Here is a 17944-nt window from a genome sequence, read left to right as displayed (position 1 = left end):
GAAAAAACATGTTTTTTTTTCTTTTCCCCTTAAACAAGACTTGCAATTCTCCTGAGCTAGTGGTAAAGTGTCCTCCCCAGTTACCAAAAACTAACAAACTTAACACACCCTTTGGAGCTGCTTGAAGGGGAGGGAGAAAGGGGATATGTTTTGTCAAGAGCAAACATAGAAGACAAGGGGTCTTATGCATCATTTGCCCCACAACCACAAACTGCAACTGCTGACATTAAACATCTCAGAAGAGATGGCAAAAAGGGAAGGATCCAGAGTGCCCTGAAGCCGGTAGCTATAACCAGGGAGAGGATCTGTCAGAAACCCACCCTCTCAGGGGCACCACCCTGAGCACTGCCCTATGCCCTCCCCTGCAGCAGTGTGGCCAACTTAACCCAGCTCCAGGGAATCAAGATAAAATTGGGGGTGTTACTTTTTAAACATCAACAGCAGGCACAAAGCACACGCATGCCAAGCTCTGCTGCTGTGGGTTTGGCGTTGGGATCGGGCAGCAGCTTTGCTGCTGACACACAGAAACAGAATCTGGCTCATCCTCTTCCTCCTCCCCAGCAAAAACAGGACAGGAGAATGGGGAGGCTCCAGCACTGCCTTTGGTGCTCCAACGTCCGAGACAGAATGCACAGCTCGCACAGCAAACCCTTCAGAGCTCAACAGCCCTGAAATCTGGCACTGAAGCACAGCTTGCTTCACCCGCAAACACTTTCATGCTGAATGATCCCCAACTTTTCTCAGCAAGCCCAGAAATCTCTCCTGGCACCTCTCAGGTTTCCTGCTGCCTGGTCCCAGCCCTTCACGCAATCCCTGCCTGCCCACAGCTGCATGCCGGCATTTCAGGCTGTGCTGTAAAACCCAGGAACAATAAGCAACTGTTGAGCTGGGCAGGTGCTAAAATATTCCAACACCCAAGGCCCTGCTGTACTGAAGCAATTTAAAATCAGATGTATTTATTTTCACTTCTTCCCTTCTTTTAAGGCCGTATTATCAAGAAGCTGCTAATTGACAAAGGATGGTTCCAAGACCTCTGCAGTTGTCAGGAACCTGACACAACTGCTCCACTCGGAAAGAAAACCCTGGATTCTGAAGATAAGAGCACCACTCAGCTTTACAAAGGAGGTTACTCACAGCGAGGCAGGGGCCACGCCAGGGAAAGTGGCTGCAATGTTATAAGGTGCTATTTTATTTCCATTTCCACATCCACTGGAACAGCTATTAACTTTATCCACTGGAATTTCCAGCCGCTCCCGAGATTACTTTGCCCAACACAACCCGCTCAGCCTGTCCTGGCTGCAAACACAAATGCTTTTGCTTGAAGCCTTCACACCTTTCACTCTTCACATCCACACCTGCAGCAAGCTCTTTACAACAGACTTTCATACAGCGACGACGCTGCTGTCAGCGCAAAAATGACTCTGTCTGAAAAACCCTCCCGCTACACCGGGGTTGGGGCTTGCTGCATTTTCCAAACAGTTCCCACCCGTCTGGTTTATTCCAGAGATTCCTACTTTGCTGAAGGGAAAGAGTGTTTTTAATTGCATGCGAGTTGTGCATAATTAAATGAAGCAAAGCAAATGCCAGCGCTAATTACAAAGTGGGGCAGGTTAAGTCTTCACCTGAGTCCCTCACCACAAACACTGTGCTACTTCAGAGAAGCGGAGCAGCGTGAGATGTGCTGACACACAAGGCTGGGTGCCCAGGGTTTGCCCAACTCCCAACCACCCCCACACAGCTCTGCTCGGGGCAGGTGCAGGTCCAGAAGACCAAGATAACCCAAGATGAGACCTTTGGTTTATTACTAGTCCAACAAATGAATTGTGCCCTCCCAGCTGCAGAGCTGCGTTACTCATTCACCAAGGCCAATTCCTCAGCAGACTCAGAGGGTGTAAGGAAGGTACGAGCAGGTAAAACCCTACAGCAATGTGGGGTATCTGCAGCTCACTCCAGCAAGTGTGGATGACCAGGACCCAGGGAAAAAAACACCCTCTGCTGCGTTATGCCTACACCAGAGCCAGCTAAGCACAAGATGGGCTGAAAACAGCGGCTGTCCTCTAGTTGGGTATCAGGGAATCAAAGAATCCTTATGGCTGGGAAAGACCTCTAAAATCATTGAGTCCAGTCATTAAGCTGAGAGCTTGGGAGAGAGGATCAAATGAGATATCCTGAGCTGTCCTTGGGACCTGTAAGAGCAGTCGTGATGAGATCTTACCCTGAGGGATCTTACTTTTACTTTCCTGAAGCCAAATCACTCGGAAATGAGCAAGTACAAACTTTTTAGGAGGCCAAAGACTCTCCCTCCCCACTAATCCACTCTCCGGCTCCTCAGAGCAGCACAACCCTCCCCTGCTCTTCAGAGCTTCCCGTTTCTCCCTCAGCTGAGCAGCAGAAGGTGGCTGCAGGAGCAGTGATGGCTGTTCTGCAACATCCAGCAAACCCAGCTTGACTTCCCACAGCCTCCTGCACCGAGGGCTCAAAGCACTGGCAGCGATTCGGAGCCAGCTCCCACCAACTTCCCAGCAAGAGCACACTTTAAGAGTTGCTCCCATCTGCAAATGCTGTTCCCTACACCATAGGGCCAAACAACATAACCAGGCTGGAAAACTGATTCTCAGTGTCTCCTGGAACCAGAACCAAGACAAACGACGGCCTTGCTGAGGCTGTTTATTTCCTCCAGCTGAGATGGTTTGGTGGGGAATTGTCTCCAAAAATAAGTTCTAAAAAGAGTATCCAAGCCCCACAGGTACAGACAGATGATAAATGCTTTTGAGAGACAGTCATATAGAAAACCACTGGTGTTGAACTGAATTATTTATAGCCAATGCTAAGATTTGTCAGAGGTTTCAACAACCCCTTTACAGCTAATGAGAGCCAGAGTGTGAGACTGGGCAAATTGGGACCTGTTAGAGAGAGAAACTGGAGGCTTTGTAGGAGCAAACCTGCCACCAGGCCGCTAGAAAAACATGTCCAGGACCAGCCAATATATTCCCTTTGTCATGTAGGTGGAGAGGGAGATAAACCATCGTGACTTGACGGGAAGAGCTGCGTGTCTGGGCGGGAAGATGGAGCTCCCACGCCCTCAGCAAAGTCTGCCAGCAGCAGGACTGAGTCTTTCCAAGCCAAAGGTGTGGGACAGCCTCGAGCAGGATGCTTAGCTCACCATGTGGCCCAGCTCAAGGACTCCCAGATCCTCAGGAGCTCTGACCAAGCACCCGCACGCATCCTCGGGATGCTCGGGCTGTGCATTCCCACACGAGGGCAGGGAGCAGTGTCTTGGCTGCCCTGCACAACCCCTCAGCCACCTTCTTCCAAGCCAACTGCAGTTTAGATAAGAGCAGATGCTCTATTTAAGACTTGCATATTGAAGATCCCCATACCCAGAGCCTGAATTATTCATGGACAGGACCAGCAGAAGCTTTAACACAATGGCACTGCCTCACTCAAGAGGAGAAGAAGGAATATCTGTCTCTCTCCAGAAGCTCCCCCGCATGCTTTCTTCTTCAGGCATCCAAAACTGCAGCCTGCCAGGCAAGCCCTCTTAGCAGTCCTGGGTGGCTGAACACTCCTGGGCTTCAGAGACATCCCATGCCCTTGATCACCCTCCATGTCCATCCATGGACATGCCAGGCAGCCCACACCAGAGCTTGCAAGGTAAGCCTTGTCCCCAGGTGTCTACACACCAGCATCTGCCCTCTCCAGATGTTGTTTTCCTGCGTTCAATTACGGGGAGGAAAAAAACCACAGCTCCTGGTAACACACTGCTCATCACTCGCAGAGTGAAGGACACAGATATATGGTTGTGGGGATTTCAGCTGCACTGCCGCTCACTCCTGAGAAAAGGATCACCTTTAAAAATGGAAACTTAATTAAAAACCATAAATAAAATCAAATTGGTCATGCTGTTACCTTGGGAGCAGCTGGTGCCATTTGGCCCAGCACAGATGAAGACTGAGAGCCGCGTGTGATTTCCAGCGCACTGCCCCAGCTTCCCACCACTCCCTGGGCTCCCTGGCCAGCAGGATCAATCCCATGCAAGAGGCACAGTGATCTGGTGTGCTCTTCGTGTGCCACACTGCACATGGCTATCTCAGATGGCTGCAGAAACGCAGCAGCTGTTTGATGTATCCTAAATGTCATCCTGCAGATCGACACCGGGCAAACTCTTCAGACTCCTTGTGCCTGCTAAGCAGAACAGCTCCGAAAGAGGAGCATGGTCTCCTGAACTGGGAAAATAATCTTCTGTGAAAATAGTGACTCATCTTATTCTGGATAAAGGTGGAATATACTGTGTTAACACACATACCATTTATTTACAGCCACATTTTCTGCCAGAGAAGCAGAGAGAAGTATCCACCCCAGCATTTCTGCATTAATATGGAAGCTTGCTGTAAAATCCTAACACATATGAAAAGTCAGAAAAATCCAGTTCCTTGATTTTTCAGACCCCTCACCCACTGGAACCTGCCATTTAACACTCAACCCAGTTTTTCTCACTTCTTTTGAGGACCAAAATATATATAGAAGAGGGAAAAAAGCCCTAATCCTTGTCACCTTGCCAGGACATTCCACTGCAAGTATTCATGGTACGACTTGTACCAACAGCAGATCCTGAAATACCTCTCTTCGCTCCTGCAGACCAGTTGGCACAGCCAACTTAACAAGCTAAGGGGAAGTCTGTGGATCCTTCCAAGAAAAAGCCTGCCACCAAAAAACCATCGCAGAAAGCAGCGCATCCCTGCAAAGACAGGCAGAGCCAGTTTTCCCTACAGCAAGAGATTCAGAGTGGTTCAGGTTTTCCTTCCTTCTTCCAGCCAAAATTGCTGCACAGGGAATTCAAGTCTTTGCCCAACCATGAAGGGGTGGTGACAACTCTTGATTCTGACATTCGTGGAGAAGGGCAATCTGCAACTTCCCAACAAGCCTCTTGCTCAGGAAGCCCCAAAATGTGGGATCATCTCAGCATTCCACTCCTTTTGGCAAGTTATCACTCAACACCTTTCTGCCAACAACACTTGATTCATGCTTAACACATTGTGCCCATGGCGAAATGCTTCACCTCTTGCTCCCTTTCCACTGAATCACAACTAACCACCATCCTGGTGGCGACAGCAAAACTGCAGCCAGGAGAGACTGAAAACATGCACAGCTGGAGGAGGAAGACCATCCAAGCAAGCCCAGATGATTTCTGTGGGATTTCAAGCATCCCCAAGGTCAATATCACTCCAATACCATGTGCAAAGACAGCCTGAAGAGGCTTCAGAGATTTGTCCAAAGTGAAGGTAAAGCCAAAATAGGGGAAAACCTCCCAAAACCAGCACATGGAATAAAATGAATCCCTGCGGTTTCCAGGACAGGAAGGCAAACAGCAGCCACCCACCAGGCAGGTGGGCTCACAGGGACCAAGTGGCACGAGGGCTGAACCACTCTCCAGCTGTAGGCAGTGCCCTGGAAGAGTGCAAGGCATGGTGATGGCAGGGCAGTGATGCCCAGGAATGCACGCAGGACTCGATCTCCAGCGCTGTCAGCCTGCCACATCCCACTTGCACCAGACTTGCAAGCTGGTATCCTTAAGGAGCAGAGTGATCCTGGAAGCACATCAGCCACCACAACCAAGAGCAGACAGGCTGCTTCCTCTGGACTCCTGAAGCAACGGGGGATTGGAAGGGTTCCCCTCTCTGACACTTGCTGCAAGGGGAGGATTGTCACATGCCCACCACCACTGACTAGCCAGGTGGGCTGTCAGGCAGGGAACCACAGCGAGGGTCTTTCTTTCAGTCACAGCACACCCTTGTGCATCCCTCTACTCACCCCCTGTGCCATGCTGAGGATGTTGTTTGCCTTGGTCTCCCTCCTCCCAGCCCCTCATGCCGAGAGCCAGCTGCCTCTGCTCGAAGCCATCAATCCCAGCCCAGGAACAAAGCCAAGGCACTGAGCCTGCCAAGGGGACTCAGCTGCAGAGATGGCTGCCATCGCCACCCTCCCTCATCCAGGCTCTGCTCTGCACCAGGAAGAGCCACAGCTATCTTTTGGGGGGGGCACCAATGACCAATCACCCCTGCTCCAGGAGCTCCAGGGTTCTGGCCCTGGAACCCTCAGGTGAGCGACCACCACCCAAAGGGCTCCTCTCACAACACAGCAGGCCCTGTGTTACAGCAGCTCCTCAGACCACAGAGGTGAGCTAGCAAAGCCCCCAGAGGATGGATTTTTAAGTGTAGGGCTTAAAAATGCAGAGAAACAGCAGCTGGCTTTGCAAAACAGACTGACACCTCTGCAACAGCACCCAAATTGAATCACCTCAATAACCAATTACATCAGATAGATAATTTCTTTACAATTTCTTCAAAGACCACCCCCTTCTGCATCCCCAGATGCCCCCAAAAATTTTCAGTGAGTCTGTGTCCCAGCATTCTGCCACAAGATGTCAACTGAACTGAAGCAATATTTTTAGCTTTACTACACAGTATAAGTTTTGCAAAAGTACAATTTTTTGGACGTTAAGAGGAAAAGGGATGAAATGTAAGTTATTAAAAGAGTTTCTTTTTATAGCATGCCAAAACATCACCATGCAGGCTGAAAATGAGGTCCCATGATAAGCAAGTGGATGTCAAATATTCCCTGGCAACTTTGATTAACATTTACCCACATTCATGTGACTGTCAACATAAAAATAAGTTTGGGGACTTTGAAATATTTGTAAGCCAAAGGGAGATGCCTGGGTGACCACACCAGATCAGGCACAGCAGACACCAAAGTTTGCAGTTGGGCTTTTTTGTGATATGGAAGAACCCAGATACATTTTTTTAAACAGCGCATTACTGGAGAGCAGAACTGCTTCTCCACTTTGCAAACCATCAGTAGTGTGAAAAACAAAACCAGGCAGGAGCATGTTGCTAGGTCCTCTTTACCCATCTCCCCCAAATTTAGCTAAATCTGACCCAATTCCAACTTAACCGTGTTACTCTGTGCTAAGAAATCAAAGCACTGAGAAATCAAAGCGAGCCAAGGCAGCGCAACGTGCTGCAATAAATTATGGGTTATCAACAGTGACACGACCCTCTGTAACTGCAGGTGCCACAGGCATAACCCAGAAGGGCAAGTCCAGATGCAAAATGAACTTTGGAAGCCACTTTTTGCCTCCAAATTCTCACGGGTTTGCTTCTGCTGAGCACCAAGCTGAACCCAACCTACTAGAAAAAGAGGATCCTGTCTGTATTTGTTACGCATCCAACACCTTGAGTTCTTGCTCCTCTCCCCCTAACAATGATTTTAGAGAAACAGATTCATCTCTGACTCTGCACTGGTTTTGCTCTTAGCCTAAGGAGTAAGCATTAAAAAAATTGCTTTGCATAAATCTACTGTAGCCAGGCTCTTATTTCACTTCCAGGCCAGTTTTTTTCCCAAACCACTAAACATCAAATGCAGAAGAGAAACTGTGTGAGAGAGCAGAGTTTTGCATTGAAACAGAGAGTGAGAGTGATGTCCTTCAAACAAATCAGCTTCTGTACAGCATTCCCAGCCACAGCATTTGCCTGACTTGCACCTAAAAACACTGCCAGCCTCCCATAAGGCTACAACAGGAAACAGGAACACAGGGAGAGGCATGAGGGGAGCAGATAGGAAAAAGGCAGCTCGGAGAAAGTTGTAAGGGGAATGCAGAAAGAGAAACAAAAACAATGAAAGCGGGGAGGAAGAGCAGCAGCAGAGGAAGCGGAGATGGGGGAGGAAATGAGCTCTTCTCACTCCTCCCTGCAGCCTCGGGAGCCACAGACCAAACCCGACCACACGGCTTCATTTCCTATGCTGAAGAAGCCAACACAACCAGTCACAGCAACGTGAAGCTTCACAGAAGTGAGGGGGTGGTTCTTTTGTTGTTTGTTGCTTTCAGGACTTCTTTAAAATGCGTGACAGTCAAAGGTAAGAAACCGGAAGGCAAAGATGCCACTTGATTAGCACAAGGAAGCTGAACTGGCGCTGAGCCTGAGCACGGCCAGCGCCCAGACACAGCATCCCACTGCCCAGGTCCCTCCCAATCCTGCTCCCACCAGAGCCCTGCACAAAGCCCTGGCTGATGCAGGCAGGGAGCCAGTACCTTTCATTGCCCGGCTGGAACTCGGAGAGCAGCGACGGCCTCCGCCGCTGCGGCTGCATGATAGACCCCGGCGGGAGGTGGGAAGCGAAATCCCTGGAATGATGCTGGTACTCCAACAGCGCCACGTCCTGCAGACACAAACACAGAAGAGCTTGTCAGGCTGGTGGGAACTTTCAAACGAGCACACAACAACTCCAAAAATCCCACTAAGATATGCCTCCTTTGAAGCACTGGGCCACACAGCTCAGTGCTTTGCCCTCCCCAGAAGGTTCCCAGTAATTCCCAGTCCTACATTGCATTGGAATGGTAGCTCAGCCCCTTGTTGAACCTGCCTCCAGCCTTCTCCTGGGGCTGCAGGCAGGGCTGGCTCCTGGGAAAGGACCCCAGCAAGCCCAACCCAGCCACTGAGCACGCTCACAGGGATTTCTGGCATCCAAGCAGTCCTGATGACAACTGTGAATCCAAGAGTAAGAACAAAATTAAGTCACAGGACACTTTCAGCTTCAATAAGCTACATAGCAGTGTGGAGAAAGAAAAAAAGGGGGGAAAGAAAGACAGAAGAAAAATCACAAATGTTATCTTGAAAAATGTCCCTTTAAACACAGCTCCCCTGGGCTGAGCTCAAGGCGTTTGAAAGGACAGTTTGCTACTTATTATGTGTACGTCCCTTTTGTTCCTTGACCCTTAGAGAGTACAGAACAGTATGTTCCTGATTTTAATTAAATAAGAAGCCCTCCTGCTCTGTGCCACAGACTGATTCCAGCAGCAGTATTTTAGGCAGCTACATTCAACTGCTATTTTTTATTTGCAGATAGATACTTAACCAGCAGACTGATGATCTAATTAACTAAGACCTTCAGCAATGGCATAGAAAGCCGTGTCACAGAATAACCCTGGTAACACTGACACACATTTACCTTAGAAGAACCAATTCCACCTGGGAGTCTATTTTTGAACAGTTCCCTGGAACAAGAAAGCTTTAACTTCCTCAAAAAGAAAAAAGGAATTTCTGGGTCTACAAAAAAAAAAAAAATTAAAAAATCAATAAATAAACCACCACGTGCATGCAGCTGACCAATGCTGGGAACAAGAGACCTCTGCCAACCCCACTCCTGGCTGGCCCCTCCAGCCTGGCCATCCCAGACCTCAGCCTCTGGGACAAGGGGTGTCTGCAGACAGGTTCTTGCGACATTAAGAAGGGCATGACTAGGACAGCATCCACTTATCCTCACAGGGATGTTCTGCTGTAAATCCAGGTGTTTAGGGAGGATGCAACCCCACAACGCTGCTTCTCCCTCAGCTCCAGAGTCCATCCATGCAGGATGCCATGGGGGGCTGCAGGATAGAATGTGCCATCAGTCCAACCACAGATGGGACAAACACAGACATCTGAAGTGAGGGAGCCCATCAGCTCTCACAGCCCCAGCCAAAGCAGAATCCCTGCCCACGACAAACTTCCCCACGTTCACACTTGTCCTGGTTTTAAATTAAAAATAAATATTTAAATAGAAGAGTGATGCAGCTCCTGACATCCACCTACAAAACAAACACATCGTGTCTGGGAAGACACACCAATAGGCCCAAAACCAGGACCGTCACCTTCTGTGGGCGTATAAACAAGAATTACCCGTCTGGGAGGCTCAAAGGCTGTGCCCTTGAGAAAAAAAAAAGGCTCTTGCATGTCCCAAGAACCATCTGTTTTTCCTTCTCCCCCTGCCCACACTCAGCTGAGCTTTTGCCTCCTCTAACCCCGTCAGAAAATGGCTGGTGGAGCTCAGAACCTGGTGGCATGGCCTGAAGTGACTCTGACCTGCTCTGCATTGCTTACATCCACAGTGGGTTTTACAAGAAGAAAACAAAACCTAAAAATTAGTGAGGAGGATTAAAATTGACAAATTTCTGTGCCCTGTGATGAACTGTTAAGAGGCACTGTGGAAGCCCTGGCAAGGATGTAGGTGGATTAATTGCTCAGAAAGTCACTCCAGTAAATTGCACTGCGAGCTGTGACTGTGTTTTTCAAATGTGAACACCAGAAAGGTTTATGAGCTGCCTTCAAACTGGTGGACTTGGCAGTGCTGGGCTAACAGCTCAACTTGGTGATTCTATAGGTATTTTCCAACCTAAATGTTTCTACGGTTCAGAAGAGGCTTCAATTTTCTCTAGCAGAGTTTTAAAGACACCTGCTGGGAGGTACCTTGCTGCCACAGCACCACTGCACCTTCCACACAGACACAGGAGCAGCACCCACTGGGTGCCACCTGAATTCCCCACCGAGGCAGACAAATGTGATTTAGCCCTCATCCTGACCTCAGAATTCTAGCACCTGCTCACAGGCAACTCCAAGACACGTGAAATAGAACAACTAAAGAACCCTGCAGCCCCAAACTACATGTTGCTCCTTTTCCTCTCCATTTTTTTGCTGGGTTTTGCTCAATTCTATCTTTTGCTCATCCTCTGCCTCTCTTTGCATCTCTTCCTGCCCTCTGCAAACCTTCCTCCCACCCCACAAATCTGCTGATTGGCCAGAGCTGCCTCTCCAGAGCTTTCAAATCTCCAACTGCCTCCAGTAAGGACTTTCTTCCTTTTACACCAACTTTCCTGATGTTCCTTGTGGTTCAGGTGCTCCCGCAAGGACGTATTTTGGGAAGCTTTGCAAATTTCATGAATTCAGTGAATGTCATGACAGAAATCAAGGAAGCAGAAAGACCATGGATAGTCAGGGGCTCTGGCAAATCAGATTTGGGGGGAGGAAGCCAGCACTAGCAGCATTGCCAAGGCCAGACAGACACCGAGGGTGCCACGGCACCACCATAAGCCAACCCGGCAGGGCAGCACCAGGCAAATCTTCAGATAAATGTAACTTTAAAGACCCAAAAGTGGCCTCATTAAAACACATCTTCCATGCAGCAGACTGAAGAGGTACTTAGGCCCAGCCTAAGGGACTGAAAGTACCCTTTGCTGCCCACCAGGAGGGTTGGACACGTCCATGCTGCTCCTGCATGGGGTGCTGGGAGGGAGAGCCAGGGAAAGCGCCCTGAGTCTCAAGGCTTCTGTGTTATCACTTGTTTGGGGAGTGCCAAGAACGCTATTTCCATCCCCTTCCTGGTAAATTCTCTGACCCCAAATAACCTGAGTCTACCAGGCTCATTTAGATTTGCTAATCAAACTGTTTAAAGCCAGGCTCCTGAACACAACATTACAGAAAAGTTCTCGGCAGCATACAGAGAAAGCCCAAGGGAAGGAAAAAGGTAGAAGCTTCCTCCCCACCCCCCCCCCCTTTAAAATTATTTTAAAGCTACCAGCCTGCTGCCTTACCTATCATAAAGTCTCCAGCAAACTCTTCAGTGTTGTTCCCGACCTCAGGATAACCCCCACACTAAGCCAACAACTGCAGGCAGCCGTGCAGCCGTTCTGCCTCTCTCGCTTTCTGTTTTGGACACGTGCACTTGCTGATGTGCTTCATTTCTCCTTCCCCTGCCTGCAGCTGCTGGGTCCTGGCTGCCTGATCACCAACCAGGAGGAAGAAGGGGAGGTCTGAGAGTGATGCTGGAAGCACCTCCAGGCGCTGACCCGCAGCACACGGCACCAGAAAACGCCGCGCCACGGCCAACAGCACCTCTGACCCTGAGCTCCCAGCTCCAGCATCAAGCACAGCCACAGAGCCAAGGCATCTACCGACTGCTCCATCCACATGGCCTTCCCACGGCTCCAAGAATCAGCCTCTGAGGAGAAGACCTCAGAGACAGGAGGCCTGCAGGAAGGAAACCTAGAGCTGGTCTTGCAACAGAAAGGTGAACTGCTCCTCCTCTCTTCCTCCCACCAGCAGAAAAACAAGTACAAACACCCAGTGCTTCTGGCTTCCTTGGAAAACAGCTCTGGAACAAACCCACAGAGACCTAGAGTGCAGCCAGATGAGAACCTGCAGCACAGCTCGAGCAGCTCAAAGCGTGAGATCTGTCCTCGTCGCTTACCACGTCCTCAACCGAGAAAGCAACCGGGAGCTCCCCGCCGAGTTTCAGTGTAAGACAGCTTTGCTTAAAAACCACGGGTGCTTGTTTTGCCGTCACGCCGAGGAGGAGCAGCCTGGGGTCAGCCACCACATCCGCCAGCTGAGCCGGCTCCCCGGCGGAGAGCGGCACTGGCACCGCAGCCACCTCCAATCACAGCATCGGCTGCAGGCACCTGAGGAGCTCCCCGGCACAGGAGAGCTCACCCAGGGACAAGCCACTGCCCCACACTGTCCTCGTCACCTTTCGGAGGCAGACAAACAGGCCTGGGCACTGCACACGCTCCTCAAGTAGCAAATCCCAGTTCCTCACCACCTCCACCAAGGATTAGGGCTGCTCGTTCCAAGCTCACCCAGCGCTGTTCTGCAAATAATTTTCATTTTCTAACAATGTGCTGTTTCTGCTGCAACACTCAATGAGGCTAGTTAATAATGGTGTGGTACAAATAGTGAGAAAAAAACAATGCCAAAACATCCCTACTTATTTCACTTCTCATGAACTGTCCCTTATCTAATCTCACAATGGATGCCTGGTCTGTCCCTGCCGCTCACGAGCAGCTCATGTGCCGTTCTGGGAACTGTTAACCACAGGGGAAGCGATGTGTGACGGCAGAGGGCTGGTGCCCCCCAGACTGTGGCACTGGTGGCACACAGAGCCACAGCTGAACACTTCACAGCTGCTGCTCTGGCATGTCCACGTGGCCCAGAGCGGCCCCACATGGTGTCCAAGACATGACCATGCAGCTTGGGACAGCAAAGCCACCCCATCCCCTGGGAAGCACATGGCTTGTTGAGCTTCTTTCACCCCCAGATCCACACAGCCAGCATGGAGCAGTGTATCCCAACCTGGAACATGCCAGGCCCTCAGATCATCCAGCAATTAATTTGTGGGGTGGATAAAGCAGCATGACCACCGCTCTGGTGGCTTTGCCAGAGACAGGGGATGTCCCCCACCCCTGCTCTGCACACCCTCAACTTTGGAAAAAGAAGTTGCCTAATATCTCTTTCTGCCAGCAGTGAGTGTGACCTATTTTAGCAATAAAAGGAAAAATTCTCTGGTGCCTGGATACCCCTTGGCACTGACAGCCCAGCATGTGCTCCTCAGACCGAGAAATGCACTTTTTAGCATTCGCCTGAAGAAAATATTTTTTCCCAAAGCCAGTTCTCAAAGGTAAGAGGAAGAGGAAAGGTTTGGGAGGAACCAGGGTGGTAGCAGAGCTGTCACTGCATGAGGTCCAGACACAGCTCGGGCTGCGAGGGGACCAGTGTGGCACACAGCCCACCATGCTCAGCCTCCCCAGCCCAGAGGAACCATCCTCTGCTGCTGAAAACTTCCTCTGAAGTGCAAAGGAGGTGATTATTGATCCAAACAGGTTGTCCACAAGTACAATGCTGTCTGACCAACTTCCTCCCCAAAACCCTGGGAGGAGCTCACTGCAGATTTAAGAAAAAAATATCAACACCATGAACCAAACAATAACTTCTCCACAATCAGCTCCCCTGTTGAAGATAAGGTCAGTAATAAAAACCTGGCTGAATACATGCATTTTTATCTTGCCTACCGGGATGCAACATGTGCTGAAAAGACAAATGCCCTTATTGTTCTGAGACAGTCTCATTGCCATCCATCTCTCAGAAGCTGCTGACTTGGCCTTTTGTTTTAGGAGGTGACCACACTGCACGTGGCCCCTTGTTGGAAGGCATTGATTCCTGCTGCCATCCCTGCACCGAGGCCGCGGCTGCTGCCAGCACTGATAGCCTCTGTACCAGCTGCATAGCACTGCATCCTTCTTGATGCCCTCTCCCCACCTCTCCAGCAAAGCAGGGCTGTCAGCAGTGCTTGGCTGCCCTGTCTGAATATGCCATTCATGGAGAAGTCACGTCTCAGTGAGGACAGCTCTCAGCTGTTGTGGCTTCCCAGTCATCTGACCGGTGCCAGGTGCTGGAGCCAGCCGCCAGCCCTCTCCCCAGCAGCCAGAGGTGCCCACAGAGCAGCAGCACATCCACTACAGTGCTGCTTTTCAGCCTTTCTCCATCACAAGACTTTCGTCCCAGTCACATCCAGGCGCCTTTGAGTCAGGAACTCAGACCCGTCTGCCCTTCTTCCAGCTCTCGAGTCTGGTGCTGTGTTTCCTGAAGCCATGAACACTCACTCAGGGTGAGCAGCAGATCTCTTCACACAACAAACCCAAACTCTCCACCTTAAAGGCACCAGGTCATTTAGCTCATCATCACATCTCTTCTGTAGCACAGTCCCCAACCATCTCCTACCACACCTGCTCCCATACAACACCCACAACCCATCTGCAGATCCATGTAGGACCCTTTCAGCTTTCCACGTCCCCTGCTCTCTCCTACCCTTCCTTACACCTCCGTAACAAATCCTTCACTTGCTCAGTATTTTAAATAAATGCTGTGACAATGACAACCAGCAAAAGTCCCCAGTTTTGCAGAAGGTGCCTCCAGGGGCTGGTGGGGCAGTGCAATCAGAGTCAGGCCTGAAGCGCAGGAAAAGGCTCCCAAAGTGGCTTTAGTGGGTCTCCACCTCTGCCAAACCACATAAGCAGTTATAGTTCTTTCTTCTCCTGTGAATTCAAAATCTTGAGATCAGTCAAAAGCAAAGCATCACCCACCTTCTGCATCAAATCATGCCCAAAAAGCAGATTAGGGAGCAACCACAGAAGTTTACTGTAGCTTGAAGAAGTGCTTTGGATAAAGGCTGTATCCTAGGGAAAACAAGACTTAAATACAAACTGCTGTAAGCCAACTTCTTCCCAGCAATGGGAGGGAGACCCTAGGGCAGGGAATTAGGTGTCATGTTCTTTCACCTCCATGCTTCTCCCAGTCCCACAGCAGAAAGCCAATTTTCCGAAATCTACTGCTGAGCTGCTCAGAGCTAATGCAATCTGTCACTGGAATGGCACTCAAGAGAGATCGCGCTGAGTTCTCGTGACAGACCTGATCAGAGTCAGTATTTCCAAGGTATGTCTTTTATTTTCAAGTCATTCCTTAAAACATTAGCTGGAGCCCAGCAGGCAGAATTCAGGACACCCCTCGCTCAGCTGGTAGCAGGAGGTTGCTCTTTGAGCTCGGAGGCGGTGCACCATAAACTCTTCCGTTCTGCCAGTTCCTGGAGCACTGACACACGCTGACATTTTGCTCCCAGGAGACAAAAGTATGAATAACTACTCCAAGGAAAACCAACACAGCAGCAGCAGTAACACACAACACAGTGCCCCTCTGCAGGCTTACCTGGCGCTGCTGTGCCACACCGATCATGTCACCGCGGAGAGGAGCGAGCTCCTGCCATCTCCGGAACCCGCGCCTGCTGACAGCACCTTCCGCAGCAGGACACTGGATTTAACTCGCCCTGCTCAAACTGGTGGGAGGAGGAGTCTGGGCAGGGAAGGCACTCGATTCCCCCCAGGCCACCTTTTGGCTTGGACACCAAATCAACACGCACGTTTGCACCAACCTCTTGTCTCTGGTTCACACAGACAAGGAAGTTATTTATCCTGGGCCAAAGCAAACGAGCGATCGGGCTGGGACGCTCCCGCACAAGGGCTGTTTTGCAAATGGGGAGCTTAATGAAGGAGCTACTGAGCTGCTTCCAGGCAGGAGAGGGGAAATCACAATGGTCTCAAAGCTGGAGCAGAGGAGTTGAGGAGGGCTTAAGCTCACCTTTCCATCCCAGATGAAGCGGTGTGCAGGGAATGGGGGCAAACAGCAGGCAGAAGACAAAATTAGCCTCTTAGTAGTGAGGAAAAAGTGCTCACAAAGGGGAATTCAAGTGATGATGGAGCACCAATTTCATATGACTGTGTGCACACCCCAATCCCACCAATCCCCAATCCTGTTTAGTGTCTCTAGTACGTAAAACACTTAAAGCACCCCAAAAGCAGGAGCTGTTTTGTCACAGAGGCTGCTGCTTCAGGACACCTTGTGTGCCCCGACCCCCAGCATCTCCTGCACCTGATACCACCCTCCTGGAAAGCCCAGCCTGCAGCCACACCATTCCTGCTCTGAAATGTCAGGGCACTAACAGGAGCAGGAAGGCTGGTAAGGAGGTCACAGCAAGAAACTGGATTCACACAGGAGGAAAAGAGGGGAACCCTTCTGTTCCCAGGGAATAATGATCATGAAGAAGCTTTAAAAAGAAAGGGGGACATGCACTACACAAGAAAATTGATCCGTTTACAGAAAATACCTGCAGGTTGCCTGAAAATGAATATCCTTCATGTGAAAGTTTCCTTTGAGAGAGCATGAACTTTGGACACATTAGAAGGTTAAGAGCGTAAGTAATGTGTTTTTTCACCTTTAGCTAAAGGTCACAGAGCATTCAAACAATTCCTCTGTTTCCAAGCTGAACATGACAGAAGTCAACTGCGCACCCCAACATTACAGCTAATGAATATGGAAAACAGAAATGTTCTCCCTGCACTTTGGCAAAGAACCACTTGGTGCCCTTAAGAAGAAACTGCTGATTATTGGAGATTTTAGTTTTACCTCAAGAAAATCAAGCAAACCAGAACCTTTTCACCAAGCTTCCTTCTTCCCGTTAAAAGCATGTTGACTTGTCAAAGCTTTTTGCAAGTCATTGTCTACTAAGACAGAATTAACTCCCGGGTCATTTTAAGATTTTGCACCATTTTCACATCACATGCAGTCTTCCCAACAGCTGTCAGGACCACGAATCTCTCAGTGAGGAGGAAGACGCTGGAGTATGGTGGGGGACCTGCTTACCCCCTGTGGGAGAGCCTGTTTGCCGTGTTATCCATCAGAAAGAGCTCAGTCTGGGTCAGACCCACGGATTCACAGCCCTGCCCAAAGTTGGCAACCAAGAGTGAAACCAGGCAACAAACATCCTCACTCAACCGATACTGGATCTTCTCTGCCAGCTCCAAATTCAGCAGTAGCTCGTGGAACACGCTGCTGGGAGGAGATGCCCGTATGTACAAAGCATATTTCTGTTTACTTTAAATATACTTTTTTTCCCCCCCATTTTGTTGGATAGTCCCTTAGGCTTTATGTGATGGGAGAAGAAAAACCCCCCAGCGTGCTTCCACTGCCTCCTGCCCCTTCACAACATCGCCTCTCACTTGCCTCATCTGTGAAATCAAACAGCTGCAATCCTTTAAATCACTTTTCATAAAGTGTCTCCAAGCCTAAAATAATGTCACGGCTCATTTCTGAGCTCAGCATTCCTGCCGCGCCGCATTTCCCTGGGTGCGACCGTCACAGTTGGGCTGTGATTATTTATTTATATTATAATAGCATTTGCAGCCCTGCTGTGCTCAGCCCTGCACACGCGCCCAGGAGGTGACCCAGGGCGTTTCCACCACCAGGATAAGGATCCCTGAACTGATGAATTCCCAGTTCACAGGAAAGGACGTCTTGGAACGCAACAAACCAGAACCAAAATTTAATTAGATGCAAGACATGTTAGTGTCGGGTTGGTTTTGGCCTGTCTTGGTTTCTTCCAAACAAGCTCTCACTGTGCAAACACACCCCATGACAAAACTGACCTGGCCAAGACATGCAAGCAAATACCGCTGACTTTTAATATTAAACAGCACAGCAACTTCAAAGGAACCGGGCTCTCCTCTCCCAAGCAATCCCACCAGAGATCAGCTCCAGCCCCAGAGCCATGGCCAGGCTCCAGCTCACGGCCCCGCCGAGCAAGAGACACGTGTTTGTGAACAGCTGAGAGCGGTGGGGCAGATCATGCAGGGACACGCTTCCAGGAACACTCTGCCTCCTCTCCCAGCAGAGGCAAGGTGCATCGCTTTGTGTGGGGCTGGCACGCTTCTGCCGAGAGGAATCTCCTGGCCTTCCATCCAAAAAAA

General features: G+C 50.0%; 1 protein-coding gene across 7 annotated transcripts in view; it reads right to left on the bottom strand.

Moving 5' to 3' along the window:
- The window catches only part of NCOR2 (nuclear receptor corepressor 2), a 228483-nt gene that overhangs the window by 135351 nt on the left and 75188 nt on the right, over positions 1–17944 (bottom strand). For all 7 annotated transcript variants that reach the window (XM_082293756.1, XM_082293762.1, XM_082293759.1 and 4 more), the window contains exon 3: positions 8093–8220. In XM_082293756.1, the coding sequence (XP_082149882.1) occupies positions 8093–8220 (128 nt within the window). The remainder of the gene's footprint in view (positions 1–8092; positions 8221–17944) is intronic.

The sequence above is a fragment of the Coloeus monedula genome (genome assembly GCF_965178545.1).
Source record: "Coloeus monedula genome assembly, chromosome: 18".
Lineage (NCBI taxonomy): Eukaryota > Metazoa > Chordata > Aves > Passeriformes > Corvidae > Coloeus > Coloeus monedula.
This window is presented reverse-complemented; position numbering and strand designations above follow the sequence as displayed.